This window comes from Pempheris klunzingeri, chromosome 2 (assembly GCF_042242105.1).
Source record: "Pempheris klunzingeri isolate RE-2024b chromosome 2, fPemKlu1.hap1, whole genome shotgun sequence".
In the NCBI taxonomy this organism is placed as follows: Eukaryota; Metazoa; Chordata; class Actinopteri; order Acropomatiformes; family Pempheridae; genus Pempheris; species Pempheris klunzingeri.
Window position 1 is genome coordinate 1,758,929 of NC_092013.1, and position 15,155 is coordinate 1,774,083.

At 44.7% G+C, this 15,155-nt stretch overlaps 1 protein-coding gene across 1 annotated transcript; it reads right to left on the reverse strand.

The window, feature by feature from the left end:
• Window positions 1–1,236: 1,236 nt before the first annotated feature.
• matn4 (matrilin 4) lies at window positions 1,237–13,020 on the reverse strand. Its single transcript, XM_070845278.1, has 16 exons — window positions 12,945–13,020; window positions 11,866–12,041; window positions 11,605–11,763; window positions 11,219–11,450; window positions 10,088–10,210; window positions 9,646–9,768; window positions 8,529–8,651; window positions 6,781–6,903; window positions 6,180–6,302; window positions 5,760–5,882; window positions 4,137–4,234; window positions 3,546–3,677; window positions 3,154–3,337; window positions 2,913–3,065; window positions 2,004–2,108; window positions 1,237–1,295 (listed from the first exon to the last, which is right to left on the reverse strand). Exons 1-16 carry the CDS (start codon window positions 13,018–13,020, stop codon window positions 1,237–1,239), a joined length of 2,112 nt encoding a protein of 703 aa, XP_070701379.1.
• Between the last annotated feature and the right edge of the window lie 2,135 nt (window positions 13,021–15,155).

Sequence of the window (15,155 nt, forward strand, 5' to 3'; positions counted from 1 at the left end):
CACGCCCACAGGCAGAGGGCTGTAACATGACAGTCAATAAAGAAATGTTACACAACTTGATCCTTACGAACAACTGGAGCCATGTTTTACATATTTTGGTGTCTGAATGACTGGTGGGTGCAAAACGAGCCGGAACCGGTCCAGTAGATCACCTCAGCTGTGCACCAGTCAGTGTGCACCGACTGATTAAGGATCCGTAGAGAGAGACACACCTGCAGGATCCTCTTCACTAAACCGCTAAACTGCCTTGAAGAACATGGGAGCTGCGTAGACTGTGGAAAAAGAAGTAAATGGAGCTTCCAGGGCTGAACAGTGAAGCCCTAAAGCTGCATCCTCTCTAGTGTCCAGCAGGGGGCGACTCCCCTGGCTCCAAACAGGAAGTCTGACTGGATGGAAGTCAATGAGGAAATGAGGCGACTTCTCTCCTGATTTATCAGCTCAGTGAACAGTTTCTGCTCTCAGTCTCTAGTTTACTGTCTTCATTTAGTCAATTAAGGTCCATTTAGAGGAAGATAGACCAGGAAGGTGGGGGGGGGGGCTTTAGGGCGGGGCTACCAGCCCACTAACCAATCAGAGGCATGGTCTTGAACATCACCTTTGGCTTCAAACCAAAACGGCGGCCCTCAAACCAGTGGTGATGTCACAGCTTCGTCCTGCTGCCCCCCACCACTAACCCTACTAACTATCCCTTTAAAACACCACAGTCACACGTTAACATTGAGGCGATTTACTGAACCAGTTCTAACGTCGTTCTACCTCCCAGTCATTCTAAAACCAAAACGTAAAGTGTGTCTGTCTGTCTGTCTGTCTGTCTTCTCGTGGACCCTGTAGGTGCACTCAGGTGTTCACAGGAAACACAGGAACTGTAACATCCTTCTGTTTTATCACAACATCTGGTTTTCATCTCCTAACAGCTGCTTTGCTCGGTGGGAAAGTGTTGTTGTTGTTGTTTTTAGCGTTTTTAAGACAGAAAGTGTACAAATCAAGTCATTTACATCTATACCAGAAATTTGATTCTACATCACAAGCTTTCAGATAAATGTCATCCTCATAAAGGCGATGAGCAACAGAGCCAGCAAAGGCCACAGAGGCTCTGTGAAAAGACACTCAGTCCGTTGTTTGGAAGGGTTTCTGATTTCCCCTTGTCGTGATCTTCCCAGGATGTGCCCTCCTCTTCCTCGCTCTGTTCTTCTGTCTCTGTGGCGTCCTTATCTGCTCACTGAGGCCACGACCAGATCACTTCCTGGAGAGAAGCTGGTTCTCCAGCTGCTCCAGACGAGCAGTCATCCCGGACAGTAGAGAGCCGGTTAAGGAACAATGATGATGATGATGATGATGATGCATGAACATCCATCAGACTGTTAACACATCTATCTTTATCTATATCTGACCCCTTTGTGGATGCATGTTTAAAAAGAGGTCAGACAAACTAAACAGTTATTAAAGTTTTCTAATTGTCAACAAATGTCATGAAAAGACCAAAACTTCCTGCCTTCCCTTCAGCTCCAAGCAAGCTGAGTCCTTAAAACCTTAAGAACGCCCTCTGCACCAGTTTAATACTTTATCATTACACAGCTTGAGTTCTCTTTAACAGACTGTTTAAATCAATGAAAACCTTTTCATGTGTCAGATTAGTGATTGTTTAGTACAAAGCCATGTAGTATACTGCAGAATGAAGCCCTTCAGGATCATTCCAGTTCAATTCACATACGTCAGTGTAATAGAACTCCACTGTATGTGCAGGGACACGTCAAACACAATACCTGGTGTTGGGTTTGGTCATTTCATGGCTTTTGTAAATGTAGAATACTGACAGCTTTGTTCTTGAAGTTTCCCTGATTTGTTGGATGCATGGTGACACTTGTTTCCTCTCAGTTCTTCACCACTCATCCAAATCAGACACTGAGTCTCAGCCCGTCACCGCGGCCTCTAAAGAACGTGTAACTGTCAGCGTGTCGGCTCCTTGTGTTTGGTCGAGGTCGTGCTTTTTGTTTGAAGGATATGTTTTTGTGTGAGCTGCTCCAGGCTGCTCATGGTGGCCTGCTGGAACTCCACCAGACTCTCACAGGCACAGGGGTCCTTCACCTCGATCTCCCCCTGACTCTCCTCTGCACAAAGAGGGACAGCATTTATTCAAGAGTTAACTCACCTTTCACTTAATTTTTTCTTCCAGCTGCAGTTATCAGTTACTTATGGGATGAAATATTGCAGAGTTTTGTGGCCTCATTGTCCTATTGGACCACCTAAAACACTAGAAATCACTTATGACTCTGTTACTTGCTTGGATTTTGTTTTACTGCTCCACATTGTAGTGCTTTTTTAAAAAGCTGCCAGTAGATGGAGCCAAAGAATAAGACATCAGCACGGTGATTTACCTGAAATGAACTGAACTAAACAGTCTGTAATTTTTTTTACAAGTTAACCTTTAGACAATAAACCAAAAGAGATGCCAGCAGATCCCCCCCCCCCTCCATGGGCCTGCACAGTGTGGAGCAAACCTATTCAATCACATGATTAAAACTTCAGCCATCAAATACTGTAAAACATCTGAGAAAAATACTCAGTATGCTTATTTAAGATGTAGAGAAGTAAAGTTTTCAGGTTAAGCAGGTAAAGTTTCCCCTGTAAGGATATTAGGACGATAACCAGCTGGTAAAGTGTTAATAAGATGGAGATGAAGAGTGACTTCATACTGACCTGCAGTCAAAAAGACTCTCTCAAGGACTCCAGTGAAATGTTTAGTAGTTTCCTCTTTCTTATGGCTTCTTTATTTATTCATTATCTCTTTATTTAACCTGGCTAAGACAGAACACCCTCACAAAGTTGAGTTGTCATAAATGATTAATCTGCTGAGATGACTTGATGTTTCACATGAGGAGTCCTCCCACGGACACGGTGCAGTCATGTTGTACCTGGACAGACGTTGAGCTTGAGGTTCTCGGCGATGGTGCTGATGGCGGTGAAGTCGGTCGTGTAATAGAAATGTTTCTCCACAGGCTCGGACGCAATCTCACGAAGCTCATCTTCTACGGCTTTGCCAACACCCACGGCGTACATGGTGATGCCTGCACACGTACAGGGACGTAGAGTCAGATGAGTCCACCTTCATTCAGATCAAGAGCACAAACTGTAGATGTGGTCTGACCCTCTTACCGGCTTCTTTGGCCTTCTTGCCGAACTCTGTGATGTCGTCCTGCGAGCGTCCGTCTGTGAAAACCAGTCCCACTCGGGGGATGTTGCGGCCAGAAGGACGGGCGCCCTCTGCCTCTGAGAAGCTGTTCTCCACCATGTGTTTCAGCGCCAGACCTGTCATAGTGCCTTTTTCCATGTATTCAACCTGGAACGACACCCAGAAAGTGTTGTAGCTTAAGTCAGTACAGTTGATGAGGGCCCATAACGTGTAGTAGTCTGTGTAGGAATGAGCATCTTTTGCTGATCATAATCAGGATTTAGATTCTGTTGTCTCAACTTCTGATTTCTGGGATTAAAACATAAAATTGAAGATTATTTGTCGGTGGAACCAGACAGGAAGTGAACAGCTTTACCTTCATGACGGCAGCTTTGATCTCGTCAGCAGTGTGGTACATGTTGAGAGGGAACTCTGTCCTGACCCGGCTGGAGTACTGGACCAGACCTACTCTGGTGCCGTGAGCGGACACGTCCAGAGAGTCCACCACCTGCGGCAAGGTTATATTATCATCTATTAGTGTGCTTCCATTCTTATGTCTGTGAGTTTGACCAAATATTCAGCAGATTTCGTGCTGATCTGTTGACTAATTGCTTGTTGCACAGTTGGATTTCCTTGTTTTGGGGCCTCTGTCTTCACTGGGAAGCTGTCGGCTGTGAACGGGACTGTGGGTGTCCACACTCACACAGCGTTAACATGCTGTGTGCTGCAGTAACTCTTCTAAACATCAGGGGGCGAACAAACAAAACGTTCTGGGAGGTCAACCGGTGTTTAGCAGAAGAAGAACATCAGGCCCAATCGCCATCCTGCTGATCCATTTGGTCATGGACAGAGACTCTTATTTTGATAGAGACATGAATTAAACTGACTTTTTTTGGGATTATATCTTTATGGAGGACACACAGTGACGTCAGAACACTGGAGTTGTTAAAATGAAAACATGCCCCACCTGATTGACAAACTTTTTGACCAGCTCAAAGTTCTGAGGGCGGACACTCTTGGAGCCGTCAATCAGAAGGACCAGGTCGATGTTGGCAGACTTGCAGGCTGAAGGAGAGGAGGGAGAGGTGTCATATTCTGTTAAGGTGTTTTATTTACTCGTCTCGTGTCTCATGACTTCCTGTTTTATTTTGTAGTTTATGTTTCCATCTGCGTTGTCTGCTTCACTTCCTGCCTGTGTGATCGTCCGCCCGCCCTGATCGCTTCCACCTGTGTTCACTTACCTTCTGTGTATATTTAGTCTCCCTTTGTCCTCAGTTTGTCTCGTCCTCCCTGTGTTTTAATGCCAAGAGCTTAAAGCCATGTTTTCCTTTGTTTTCTCCTCACAAGAGGGAGTTTCTGGTGTTCTTTTCTAACAAGAACTTTCATTAAATACCCCTTCTGAACCCCTTCATGACAACAGGCTGATAAATCCACACATTAACGTATCACACATGCTGCAGTCGTGTCACGTCGGCTGAGGAGTAAAAAGAAACGTGTGTGTGCAGAAAATGGTGAAGATACTTTGAGAATCAGTCAGAAACAGAAACAGTGACTCTGTTCCAAGTTTTGCTGTTCTGAAATGTCTTCCTTTGGTTCTTGGTCTCAGTGCTTCACTACAGAATTTACTGGATGTATTTATTTTAGAATATTCATAGAGGTGCACATATTGGTATTAATCTATCAAATAGTGATATGAGCATCAAAAAGCATCCGTTCAGTTTTAATTTGTACGTGTTTGCAAATTAGTCCCTCAGCCTAAAACTGCATTGATAACGTCACTAAACTTGCTAAGAAATATTCTTTCCATAACCGCTGTAATCCAGATCTGTTAGTGTGGCCTCAGTATAAACTATATGAAGCAGGCAGACGTAGTAACCAGAGAACCAGTGACCAAATATCCAGCTTTCATCCTAATTTTACTATGAGAGTCGGCATGGTAACGGAAAGGAGGAATGATGTCCTGCAGTTGTCTGCAGCAGCTGGAGCAGTGCTCTCTGAGTCCGAATCTTAAATGGATGATACACGAGGCGGTCAGTGCTGCCACAGATCGTCATACGGAGGTGCTTGTGTGAAGGTTCCTGGCAGGAGCCCTGGTTTCTCTCAGCATCCCCAGAGGAAAGGAAAATTCAAAAGAGGATCCAATATTTGTCCAGCCAGCTCCACCTGGACACAACTAAGCTGCTTTTAACATCACCCTGAGATTTGGTTTATTTTCACATGCATCTTTATTTCAGGCTTATTTATGCTTCTTAATTTCTCCAAAGACATAACGCTGCTTTTTCCTGTTGGCTCAGACTGATGTGATCACAGTGCTGAGCTCCTGCTGCAGCTCTTTCACTTATATCCTGCGTCTGCAACATTTCTGTTGGGTCCCGCTGGACCCACAGGATCTCAATGCCCCTGAAGCTCTCTAACGGCAGCACAGTGGTGAGTTTCTCCAGAGCAGACGTGTCGATGGAGTTGCGTGTGAGATGGTATTATCGTACGGTCTGCGTTGGAGGCCATTGGATCTGTGATCCAGTTAGCAGAGTTTGTTCAGGCAGGTCGGGTGATCTCACATAATACAGACAGGACAGAGAGGACTACTTACTGCCGCAGCTCTTGCCGTCCTCCTGCAGCAGTTGTCCCTCTGGACAGATACAGTAGTAAGATCCTGGAGTGCTCACACACTGGTGCTCACAGCCGTGCTCCACTGTGTTACACAGGTCCATGTCTGCAAACACACAGCCAAGAAACACATAATGTTTAGTTCACACATGTAAATACAAACCAGAGGTGGAGAACATTTACAGTGCTGTGCCACGTTACTTGGCCATCACTCCTGTGAAGTCACAACATTGAGATGACTTGTTTTAGATTTTTGTAGCCTGTGGAGCTCCACAGACGTCCCCCTGTCTGTCCTTAAGAGCTGTCAACAGTTCTGACAACAGAATGAGCCTGAAGTACATTTTAAATCAGGGATAAAACACATAAGATGATGATAAGATGTTGTGGGGGGGAAATCACTGACTTGTGCAGGTCTTCTTGTCTTTGTTGAGTTTGAATCCTTTGTTGCAGTCGCAGGTGAAGACGCCGGGAGCGCTGATACAGATTTGTTCACAGTCATGTTTCCCCTCAGCGCACAGGTCAATGGCTGAATAACACACACACACACACACACACACACACACACATGCACACACATGTTATTCCCTGTTTGTCGTTAACGGTATCGTGGAACATTGTGTGTGTGTGACTGTGTCGTTTTTCTGTGTTTCTGGATGTTTCTACACGTCTTCAGGTGTGAGTGAAGTCAGAGGATCATGTAAAACAATCTCTGTCCCTCTGACCCCCCATCAGAGATTCATTAGTTTTTAATAATAACTGCGTATTGACTCTGACCAACAGTTCGTCTACAATGACATGACCCAGGGGCAGTAAGACGCTGAGAGCCTTTCCTTAGAGGATCTATCTATGTGGTGTTACCTAACTACTGTCAAATCATTTCAGCGCTACGACAACCACCACTTCTTCTCCACTTCCTGCTGCAGGACAGAAGCACCAGGAGGTTTTTCCTTTCGCTCTAAGTGTGTGTGTTTATTAGTGTGTGTTTGTGCGAGGGCCTGACTAACGTGTGCAGGTCTTCTCGTCCTCATTGAGTGTGTATCCTTTGTTGCAGTCGCAGGTGAAGACGCCGGGAGCGCTGACACAGATTTGTTCGCAGTCATGTTTCCCCTCAGCGCACAGGTCAATGGCTGAATAACACACACACACACACACATTGAGTTATATGTGTGTGTGTGTACCATGTATTACTCATGTTGAGGGGACATAAACCTGTTTATACACTCTGATTGTGGGGAAACGCCTCCATCATGATGTAAGTCATTAGATTAGGTTCGGTTTAGGCAAGTATGGTTTAAAGTCAGGGTTAGTATAAGTCTAGTATAATGTCCTCCGAGGTGTTGGACTGTGTGTGTGTGTGTGTGTGTGTGTGTGTGTGTGTGGGGCTAGGGTTAGACATGGCTCTAATAGAATTATATATTCAGGGGACATTTTTCTGTTTTGTTTCTGCATATACAGAGCTTAACAAATGTATTAGAGCGCCACCCAGTGGAAGGTGTTTGCCTCTCCTGCCCTAAATTAACAGTATTGCTGATTAGCAGAATATTTCTTTAGTTCCTGTGATGGTTAACCTCTGTAATGCAGCTCTTTAATCACAATGATGGATTTGAAATGATGTAAAAGGAATCTGGAGTAGAGGAACTGATGGACTTGAATCCTATCGAACAGATCTGGGATTTATTGAATCACACAAATTTAATCCAAAGCACGTCTGAGGGAACAGCTGGGAACTATTTGGAGCTCAATAACAAAAGAGACGGTGGAAAAGTCCATGAAAACAATCAGGGAGGTCAAACTAGATATTAAGATATGTGAATAAGGACTATTTAGTTGTTCCACTTTGTTATTTGCCTAATAAATAATAATACAATGTTTAATTTGAAACAAGTTTTTGACAGATTTCTAAAATATTTGTGTTTTATGGTCGGATACATTTGTTAAGCTGTATATGAAAATATGAGCCAAGCAACATGTTTTACTTAAAGCATTTGTGTTCAATGTTGCTGAAAAGAGGCTGAAACAGAGTAAATGCTAGATTTTCATGGGGATCATTAAAAAGACAATGATCTTCTTTCATTCAGCTTCATTCCTTTTATAATAATTACTAAATATCTCAAAGGAAGATCAATATTATAACTCCACATACATCATCCTGTCACCTCTCGGAGACCTGGTGTGTTCAAACCTTAGTTACAGACCAGCTGTCTTCAAACAGCCGAGCAGCTGAACCAGCAGATGGAATGTGGGCTAAGTGGACGACACAGTGACATGATGTGCTACTTGTGCTCTGAGGCTCTTTGGTGATCCAAAGGTCGTAAATTGTCTTAATTTCTAATTTTTCTGTCAATAGAGCAGGTGTTGCTGTGTAGGTACGTCCCTCTGAGACGTGTGTGTACCTCACTCATGCTTGTCTGAGTTCTTTTGTTGCTGCGTATAAACGATGTCGCGGCTGATGAGGATTTGAGATATTTTGGGTTAAAGAGTCGTAGTTTTTTTTCCTCTGGTAAGATGTCACAGTACAAAAATGCTACTCAGTCTTGAGGCCGTCTGGAGAATTTACCAGTTCAATAAAAGTCTTCATCCTGTGGCAGGATGGCCAGTTCAGGGAAGTTAAAATGAAATGTGTAGAAGCAGCTCCATCTGGGTAGACAGGCCTCAGTGCAGTAAAACATTGAAGTAAACCTGCTCCTCGCCTCTGTTACACCAGACAACATTAACATGACGCTGAGTTGTGTCTCACGGATGCACTACTTACCCTGGCAGGTCTTGCCGTCGTCCAGCAGCCTGTATCCCTCGTTACAACGGCAGTGATAGCCATTGAGCACACTCACACACTCATGATCACAACTGTGGTTCCCAAACGAACAGTAGTCGATCACTGAGGGGAGGAAAGCAGCAGGGCCATAAGCAGCAAAACGTGAGGGATCACATCTATGTTCTTTTGTCCCACATTAAATCCGACTGAAACAATCCCCGAAGACTTTTGTTCCTCAAAGAGGAATTGTTATTTTTATACATGGGCTCCAATTTTACAGATTTTGAGGTCTGGATGGCTGGTAGGTAGTAAAAGTGTTGGAACTGGTCCAGTAGATCACCTCAGCCAGCAGCCACCAAACTGGCCACAATAGGTCACAGTAGGTCCACTAAAAGAGCTTGTTTGATCCACTGACAGGCTCAGAGTGTTATTCTAAGTGTGTGACAGCATCATGGAAAGGATCCCTACAGAGAGAGACCTGGAAGATCCTTTTGGTTTAACCACAAACAGCACACACACCAGACTACATTCACTAAAACAGGGATTTTAGAGAACAGGACACAGGACTTTGTGTGACTTTGGTGTGTTATGGGGACAGTTCTAATCCAGACTAACTCTTTAAGACGCCAAAGTCACACAACAACATAAAACTAAACGAGTGAGGCAGCAGTGGACCGTAGTAAAATAGGGCCCATGTTAAAAAGTACTGGAATTCCTCTTTAAGCTGACGTAATGCTATTAAAGTGGCGTCTGTTAGCAAGTCAAGATTCATTCTTAACAAACATTGTGGTGTTTTTAAATGAAGCTCTTTTGGTAAAGCAGTCGTGCACACGTGGGGAACATGAAGGATATACAGTGGTCTTTTACAGAGACAGGAACATAGACAGTATCCCTCAGCTTCATGAAGCGGCAGAGGAACGACAGACCAGCAGCTTGTGAGGGTCAGAATCCATTTCAGCATGAATGAACATGACATGAATTCAAGCAGGACACTCTGAATATGAAGCCAGGAGCTACGAGCAGTTATCATTGGAGGAGTGCCTTAGTGTTGTCACAGTGTGTGTGTGTGTGTGTGTGTGTGTGTGTGTGTGTGTGTGTGTGTGTGTGTGTGACTGACTTGAGCAGGTCTTCTTGTCGTCATTCAGTTTGTATCCTTTGTTGCAGTCACACGTGAAGGAGCCGGGAGAGCTGACGCAGATCTGTTCACAGTCATGCTTCCCCTCAGCACACAGGTCGATGGCTGACACACACACACACACACACACACACACACACACACACACACAGATGATTTATTATTATATACTGATCTCAGTCCAGGGACGGTTAGTAAGCCATTGTTTCTCCACCACCTCTCAACTCTTAGTTTCCTCTATTGCATTTATTTCTAAGGGAGAAGAAGAGTTGTTCTGTGTAGCTTTATATAGTTAAATTGGCGTATTAACGCTGACGATGAGTGGTGCAGGGTGCAGTCTCCTCTCACACTGAACCGATCAGAGCAGAGCTGAACAGCACTGTCTGATGAAAAGGGCAGCAGCCAACACATCTCCTTTTGTTACCTGCACACGTTTTCCCGTCGTCATTCAGCGCGTACCCGGGCAGGCAGAGGCAGTGGTAGGAGCCCGGGGAGCTCTCACAGATGTGCTCACAGCCGTGGTCCGACTCCAGACACAGATCCACACCTGCAGCAGAGACCACATGTCACAGCCCCTGAAAACCTAGTTACTCACTCTCTGCAGTGAGTGATGAGCTTCCACATGAACAGACGCCGTTCTGGTTGTTTCACAGATGTTTCAGCTTCCCTCACTTCCCTCCACGTGTTGTACTTCTGTGCACCAACTGGGATTTCTGATGACTGACGGCTGTCAATCAAATCAAATTGCCTAATTCATTCTTTTCGTGTCTGTTGTCTTAAATCTCTGTGTCTTTGTCTGTCTGCCTTTACTTTCATTTTCCATTTCCCGCTAAGAAAAGCCAGAGATTTTTTTTTTACAACAGCCGTCTAAAATAATAGAAGCGTGGGGAAATGTCTTGCACTTATGGGATTTTATGGGATTTGTGGAGGCTGTTATGAAAAGGTATTAGGTTCTGTGGGGTTAGATGGGCATGGTGATTTTTTTCTGTTCAGGCTAGACGTTCATATTGTTTTTAATTTCATAAAGAATCTGGCGTTGCCCTAAATGAAGCCAACAGCATGAGATTTCAATTCCAGAGACTTGGCTGAAGGTTTTTACTCGTCTTATGTTAAGTTGACTTCAAATGAAAGAAATCCATTCGTGGCACAAACTTGTTCAGATGGTGATTTTCAAGTCCACACAGAATAACTAATCTCACTGATCAGGATTTTTACCAGCTCTTTTTTTCCATCTGCATTTAATTTGGTCACGGGAAAGTGAGGATTTAAGTTTTCTCATTTAAGTACAATTGTTTTCCTTTTGTTCAGTCTTTCCTCCTTTTACTGTAATAAAACCTGAATTCATACAACTCATCCAAACCAAGTCACCCACAAACCAAATGTTACTGGATCTTGATTGGAGATGACATGTTTTTCTTAACAGCCACTTTTAAAGGCAATCAAGCATTTTTTAAAGATCCTGCTGTGATTGAAAAGGGTTTTTGATAATGGGGAAGGCAGACCAACGTTTCTGGCTCTACAGACAGTGAGGTGGTTTCCCGTCCAGCAGTCGTACCACAGAGCTTGTCCTGGAACTGCAGTCCAAACTGGTGAATGAGATCGAAGGACTCCACCAGGAAGACGTGGTCTTCAAAGGGCGGCGACGCCATGGCCCTCAGTGACGTCATGTCCGCTCGGGCCACCCCCACAGCGTAGATCTCGATGCCTTTTTCTCTGGCCTCGGCCGCCACCTCCGCCACGCGGTCCTGAGGTCGTCCATCTGTCACGATCACGGCCACGTTGGGGGCCTGAAGGAGAGAAATCGCCCAAATCAGAGCTAAGGGAGGGCAGGGGCGATGTTTGAAGCGCTTGGGTATGAACTACATATGTTTTAAAACCCCAAATAAGTCAGAAAAATGAATAAGAATCGTGAAATTCTTATTTGTAAGACCTCTGCATTACCTTTGGCCTGTCTCCCTCCTCGGCCGTAAAGGCTGCATTCATCACATATTTGATGGCGAGCCCGGTCATGGTACCCTGAGCTAGGGGAATGATCTGATTAATGCCTTTCACCATGGCGTCCAGCTTGGCGTGGGTCTTCAGAGAGAACTCACTGCGGACCTGAAGACAAAAAGAGGCTGCTGCTAGCGTGGCTAAAAGCAAAACTGTGGAAGAATAAACAAAGAAGACAACGTGGACGAAGACGCGGTGCTCCGACGGTACCTGGCTGGAATACTGGACCACTCCCACTCTGGTGGCGTTGAGTCCGATGTCCAAGGTGTCGAGGATGTCGATCATAAACTTCCTCATGGTCTCAAACTCGTGTGGCCTCACGCTGCGAGAGCTGTCGATCAGGAAGACCAGATCCACCGGACCAGACTTACATTTCTGTTCAGAACCTGGGACGAGGAATGAAAAGATGGGACGTATAAAATGGGAAATACTGTGATTTATACTGTGGTTTCTGATAGAGCAGAGGACAGAAGAACATAAATAAGAAAACAGTAAAGATGTTGGATGTCGTCTAAATGTTTTCATACACTGTTTGTTTTAAATGTCCCATAATATTTTGCTAAAATTACAGAATATCACTGGACTAAAGCAGCAGCACCTGAACTCCTCCATGACTTCAGCTGCAGGAAGGCACCTGTTTTTGTCTTTAATTTTTTGGCATCACTGTGAACGCTCTCCCATGTTGTAACATCATCTGGGTTCAAAACCACGGCACTCACGAATGAGGTGACTTTAAGAGTTGGAAAGGAGTCGTTTGATTAACGCACATCCAGAATCTCTTCACAAAGGCTGGACTCAAACGGAAAGCTTTAGTCGAAGAGACTCGGTGTCAGTAGTGAGTAAGTAAGTCAGCATGTGGGACTGGATCCTGGTGAAATCCTTTTTTTAGTTCACAGCAGACACGAGCAACATCTGGTTTTTGACATTGTCTTAATGTGTCAGCTTCATTATTTGGTCATATAAATAATTCAACTGCAGATGTACTGTGAATCCAAACGTTTACATCTGATATAACACTAGTATCTTTAGGGAAAGTCGTTCCTCACATGATGGAGCGGTGTTCAGTAGTTCACAGTGTGTGCTCTGTTTTCCAACATGTCAGCCTGAAGGACGCTGCCTTAAAAATGTCTGGTTTTTTATTGTCTAGTGTTTCTTATTCTTTAAAATATTGCTTCCATAAACAAAACACATAAACTGTTCCTGGGCTCAGCTGCAAATGAGTAAAAGCTCCTTTTGCTCCTTATGTTTTAATCGTCGTCCACTGTTTCCCGCAGTATGGGCGGACTGACCTGCTTTTGGCCTGGCGGTGGCGAGGACGGCCAGGGTGAGCAGGACGAAGCCACACAGAGCACTGAGCTGTCTCATCCTGGTGATGCTGATCTCACAGACGGGTCACTCACAGCTGGACTGGATCACAACTGGATCAGACTGTGGGGGGGGGACAATAGGAGGGAGAGGGTGTCCTTTAGCAAAACACAGGACGATGGCTGATTTAGATATAGAAAGAAACACAAAGAATAAAAGGAAAAGACACAATAATACACAACAGAAACAGAAACACTCAACAGGTTCTTTTCAGACAGGAAACCATTACGTTCTCCAAGGAACCATGGGAAAGAGCATGTTTCACTTCCTGTTTCCCACCGACAGTGAATGAAGGTTTCGTTGGGTTTAAAAGTGACCAAGTAGCACCTGGTGTGGCCAGTACAAGACAGTGAGTTCATATTATCCAGAATACCTTGTGATGTGACGCCCAATCTGCTGTGAATTTACTGGAATTTCATGCGACAAGCAATCAGAGAGTGTAGAAACTGTAGTAAATTCCTGCCCTGCGTGTGTGCTCAACGTAAAGTGATAATAATGCTGATGACAGCCTTGTGCTGCAGAGGGACATTCCAGTTCAGCCCCGTCGTAAAACGCACCGCTGCAAACACCTGGATAAGGTGCACAGCAAGTCCTGCTAATAGAAGGCTGTGATAAACACACACACAGCCGCTAATCTGCCCGTGTGTCTGTCAGCGTCCCTGCAGGCGATCAGGTCCACCAGCGGGATAATGATCACGTCTGGGAAGTGTTTATGTTCAGGGCACACGGTCAATTCAAACAGGCATCGTGAAAGACACCCCTCTTCCTCTGGGCCACAGATAGGGGTCCTGTGGGGGTTTATCACTGTCTGCCCTGCAGCCAGAGCCTGCGGTCATCGCTGGCTCATGAGCGAACAGATGGAGACGAGCACAAAGGCTCTTTTCTCTGTTTGTGTCTCTGTTTGTCTCGTTGTCTTTCTCTGTCTCTCGTCTCTCTCGCTCTCGTCAGAAGCATCTCTGCGGTCGAGCGGAGGTCAGCCAAACATTTGGACCACATTATTCACGCTTTTACTGTTTCTAAGAGGAGTCTGCGATGATGTCTTTATGTTTTGGTGATGACCTGAACGGAAAACACCGTCCGCTGTTTGACTCTTGATTCCAAAACCAAAACTTTTATCAGTTAAGTCTGATTTGCCAAACAGAGATCAGTTTTTTTTATTGTGCAACAGAGCTCTGCTTGATTTTAACAAATAACCTTCAGTTAATCTTTAACTTTCTTGGTGCAACTAAAACCAAAATGTTTTGGCCTGAACACTTTTGAACCGTCATCTCCTCCCATTCAAACCAGGCGGATCTGTTGAACAGTTTAACATGCACCTATTATTCTTCTGCTTAATTTATTGTTGGAGCAGCCTGTGGTATCATGTGACCACTGTGTTCATGTTTTTGTCATTACGTCCATGTTTTTGGTTCTGTTAATTTGATAGGTGACAGGAGGTCCCAGAAACCACTTAAAGCCCGTAATAAATGACTAGACTCAGCCAGACAACCAGACTTTCATTGCATACTGATGTGGATATGTCAGAGAAGCACCAACTAACAGAGCCTCACATTCTGCTAAGTGTAAAAGAGCCACACCAAAAGATGTCAGATGTGAGAGGAAGCAGAAAGAGGAGAAGGAAGCAGTGGGAGGACGAGAGCGATGAGCACAGTGGTCAGTATCAGACCTGTCGTGGTGTCCTGGTTAATTCTCATCTCTCTTTCTTTATTTGCATCATTGCTCCACCGCCAAACCATCTAATAACGGCTTCAAATCAGAAAAAAGACCTATGAACTATGCTGAAGCTACAGAGACAAAGCGAAGAAAAGAAACACAAACACGGACTGCATGTAGCACAAATGTAGAGTAAAGCGTTGTTCACCTGGTTGAGGATGATGGTTGATGAAGATGTTAGGATTCAATGAGAACACACTAAAGCTAATCTTCACACTTTCACAAGAGAGTTTTCAGCATGTGAACCAATTTCAGAGTTTGGTCTCTGTCCAAGTCTTATGAGGCGAACCTGAAGCCTCAGACTGTTTAAGGGTGTGTGTGTGTGTGTGTGTGTGTGTGTGTGTGTGTGTGTGTGTGTGTGTGTGTGTGTGTGGGTGTGTGTGTGTGTAGGACAAAGACTCCTCAGTATGACTTTCTGTAGC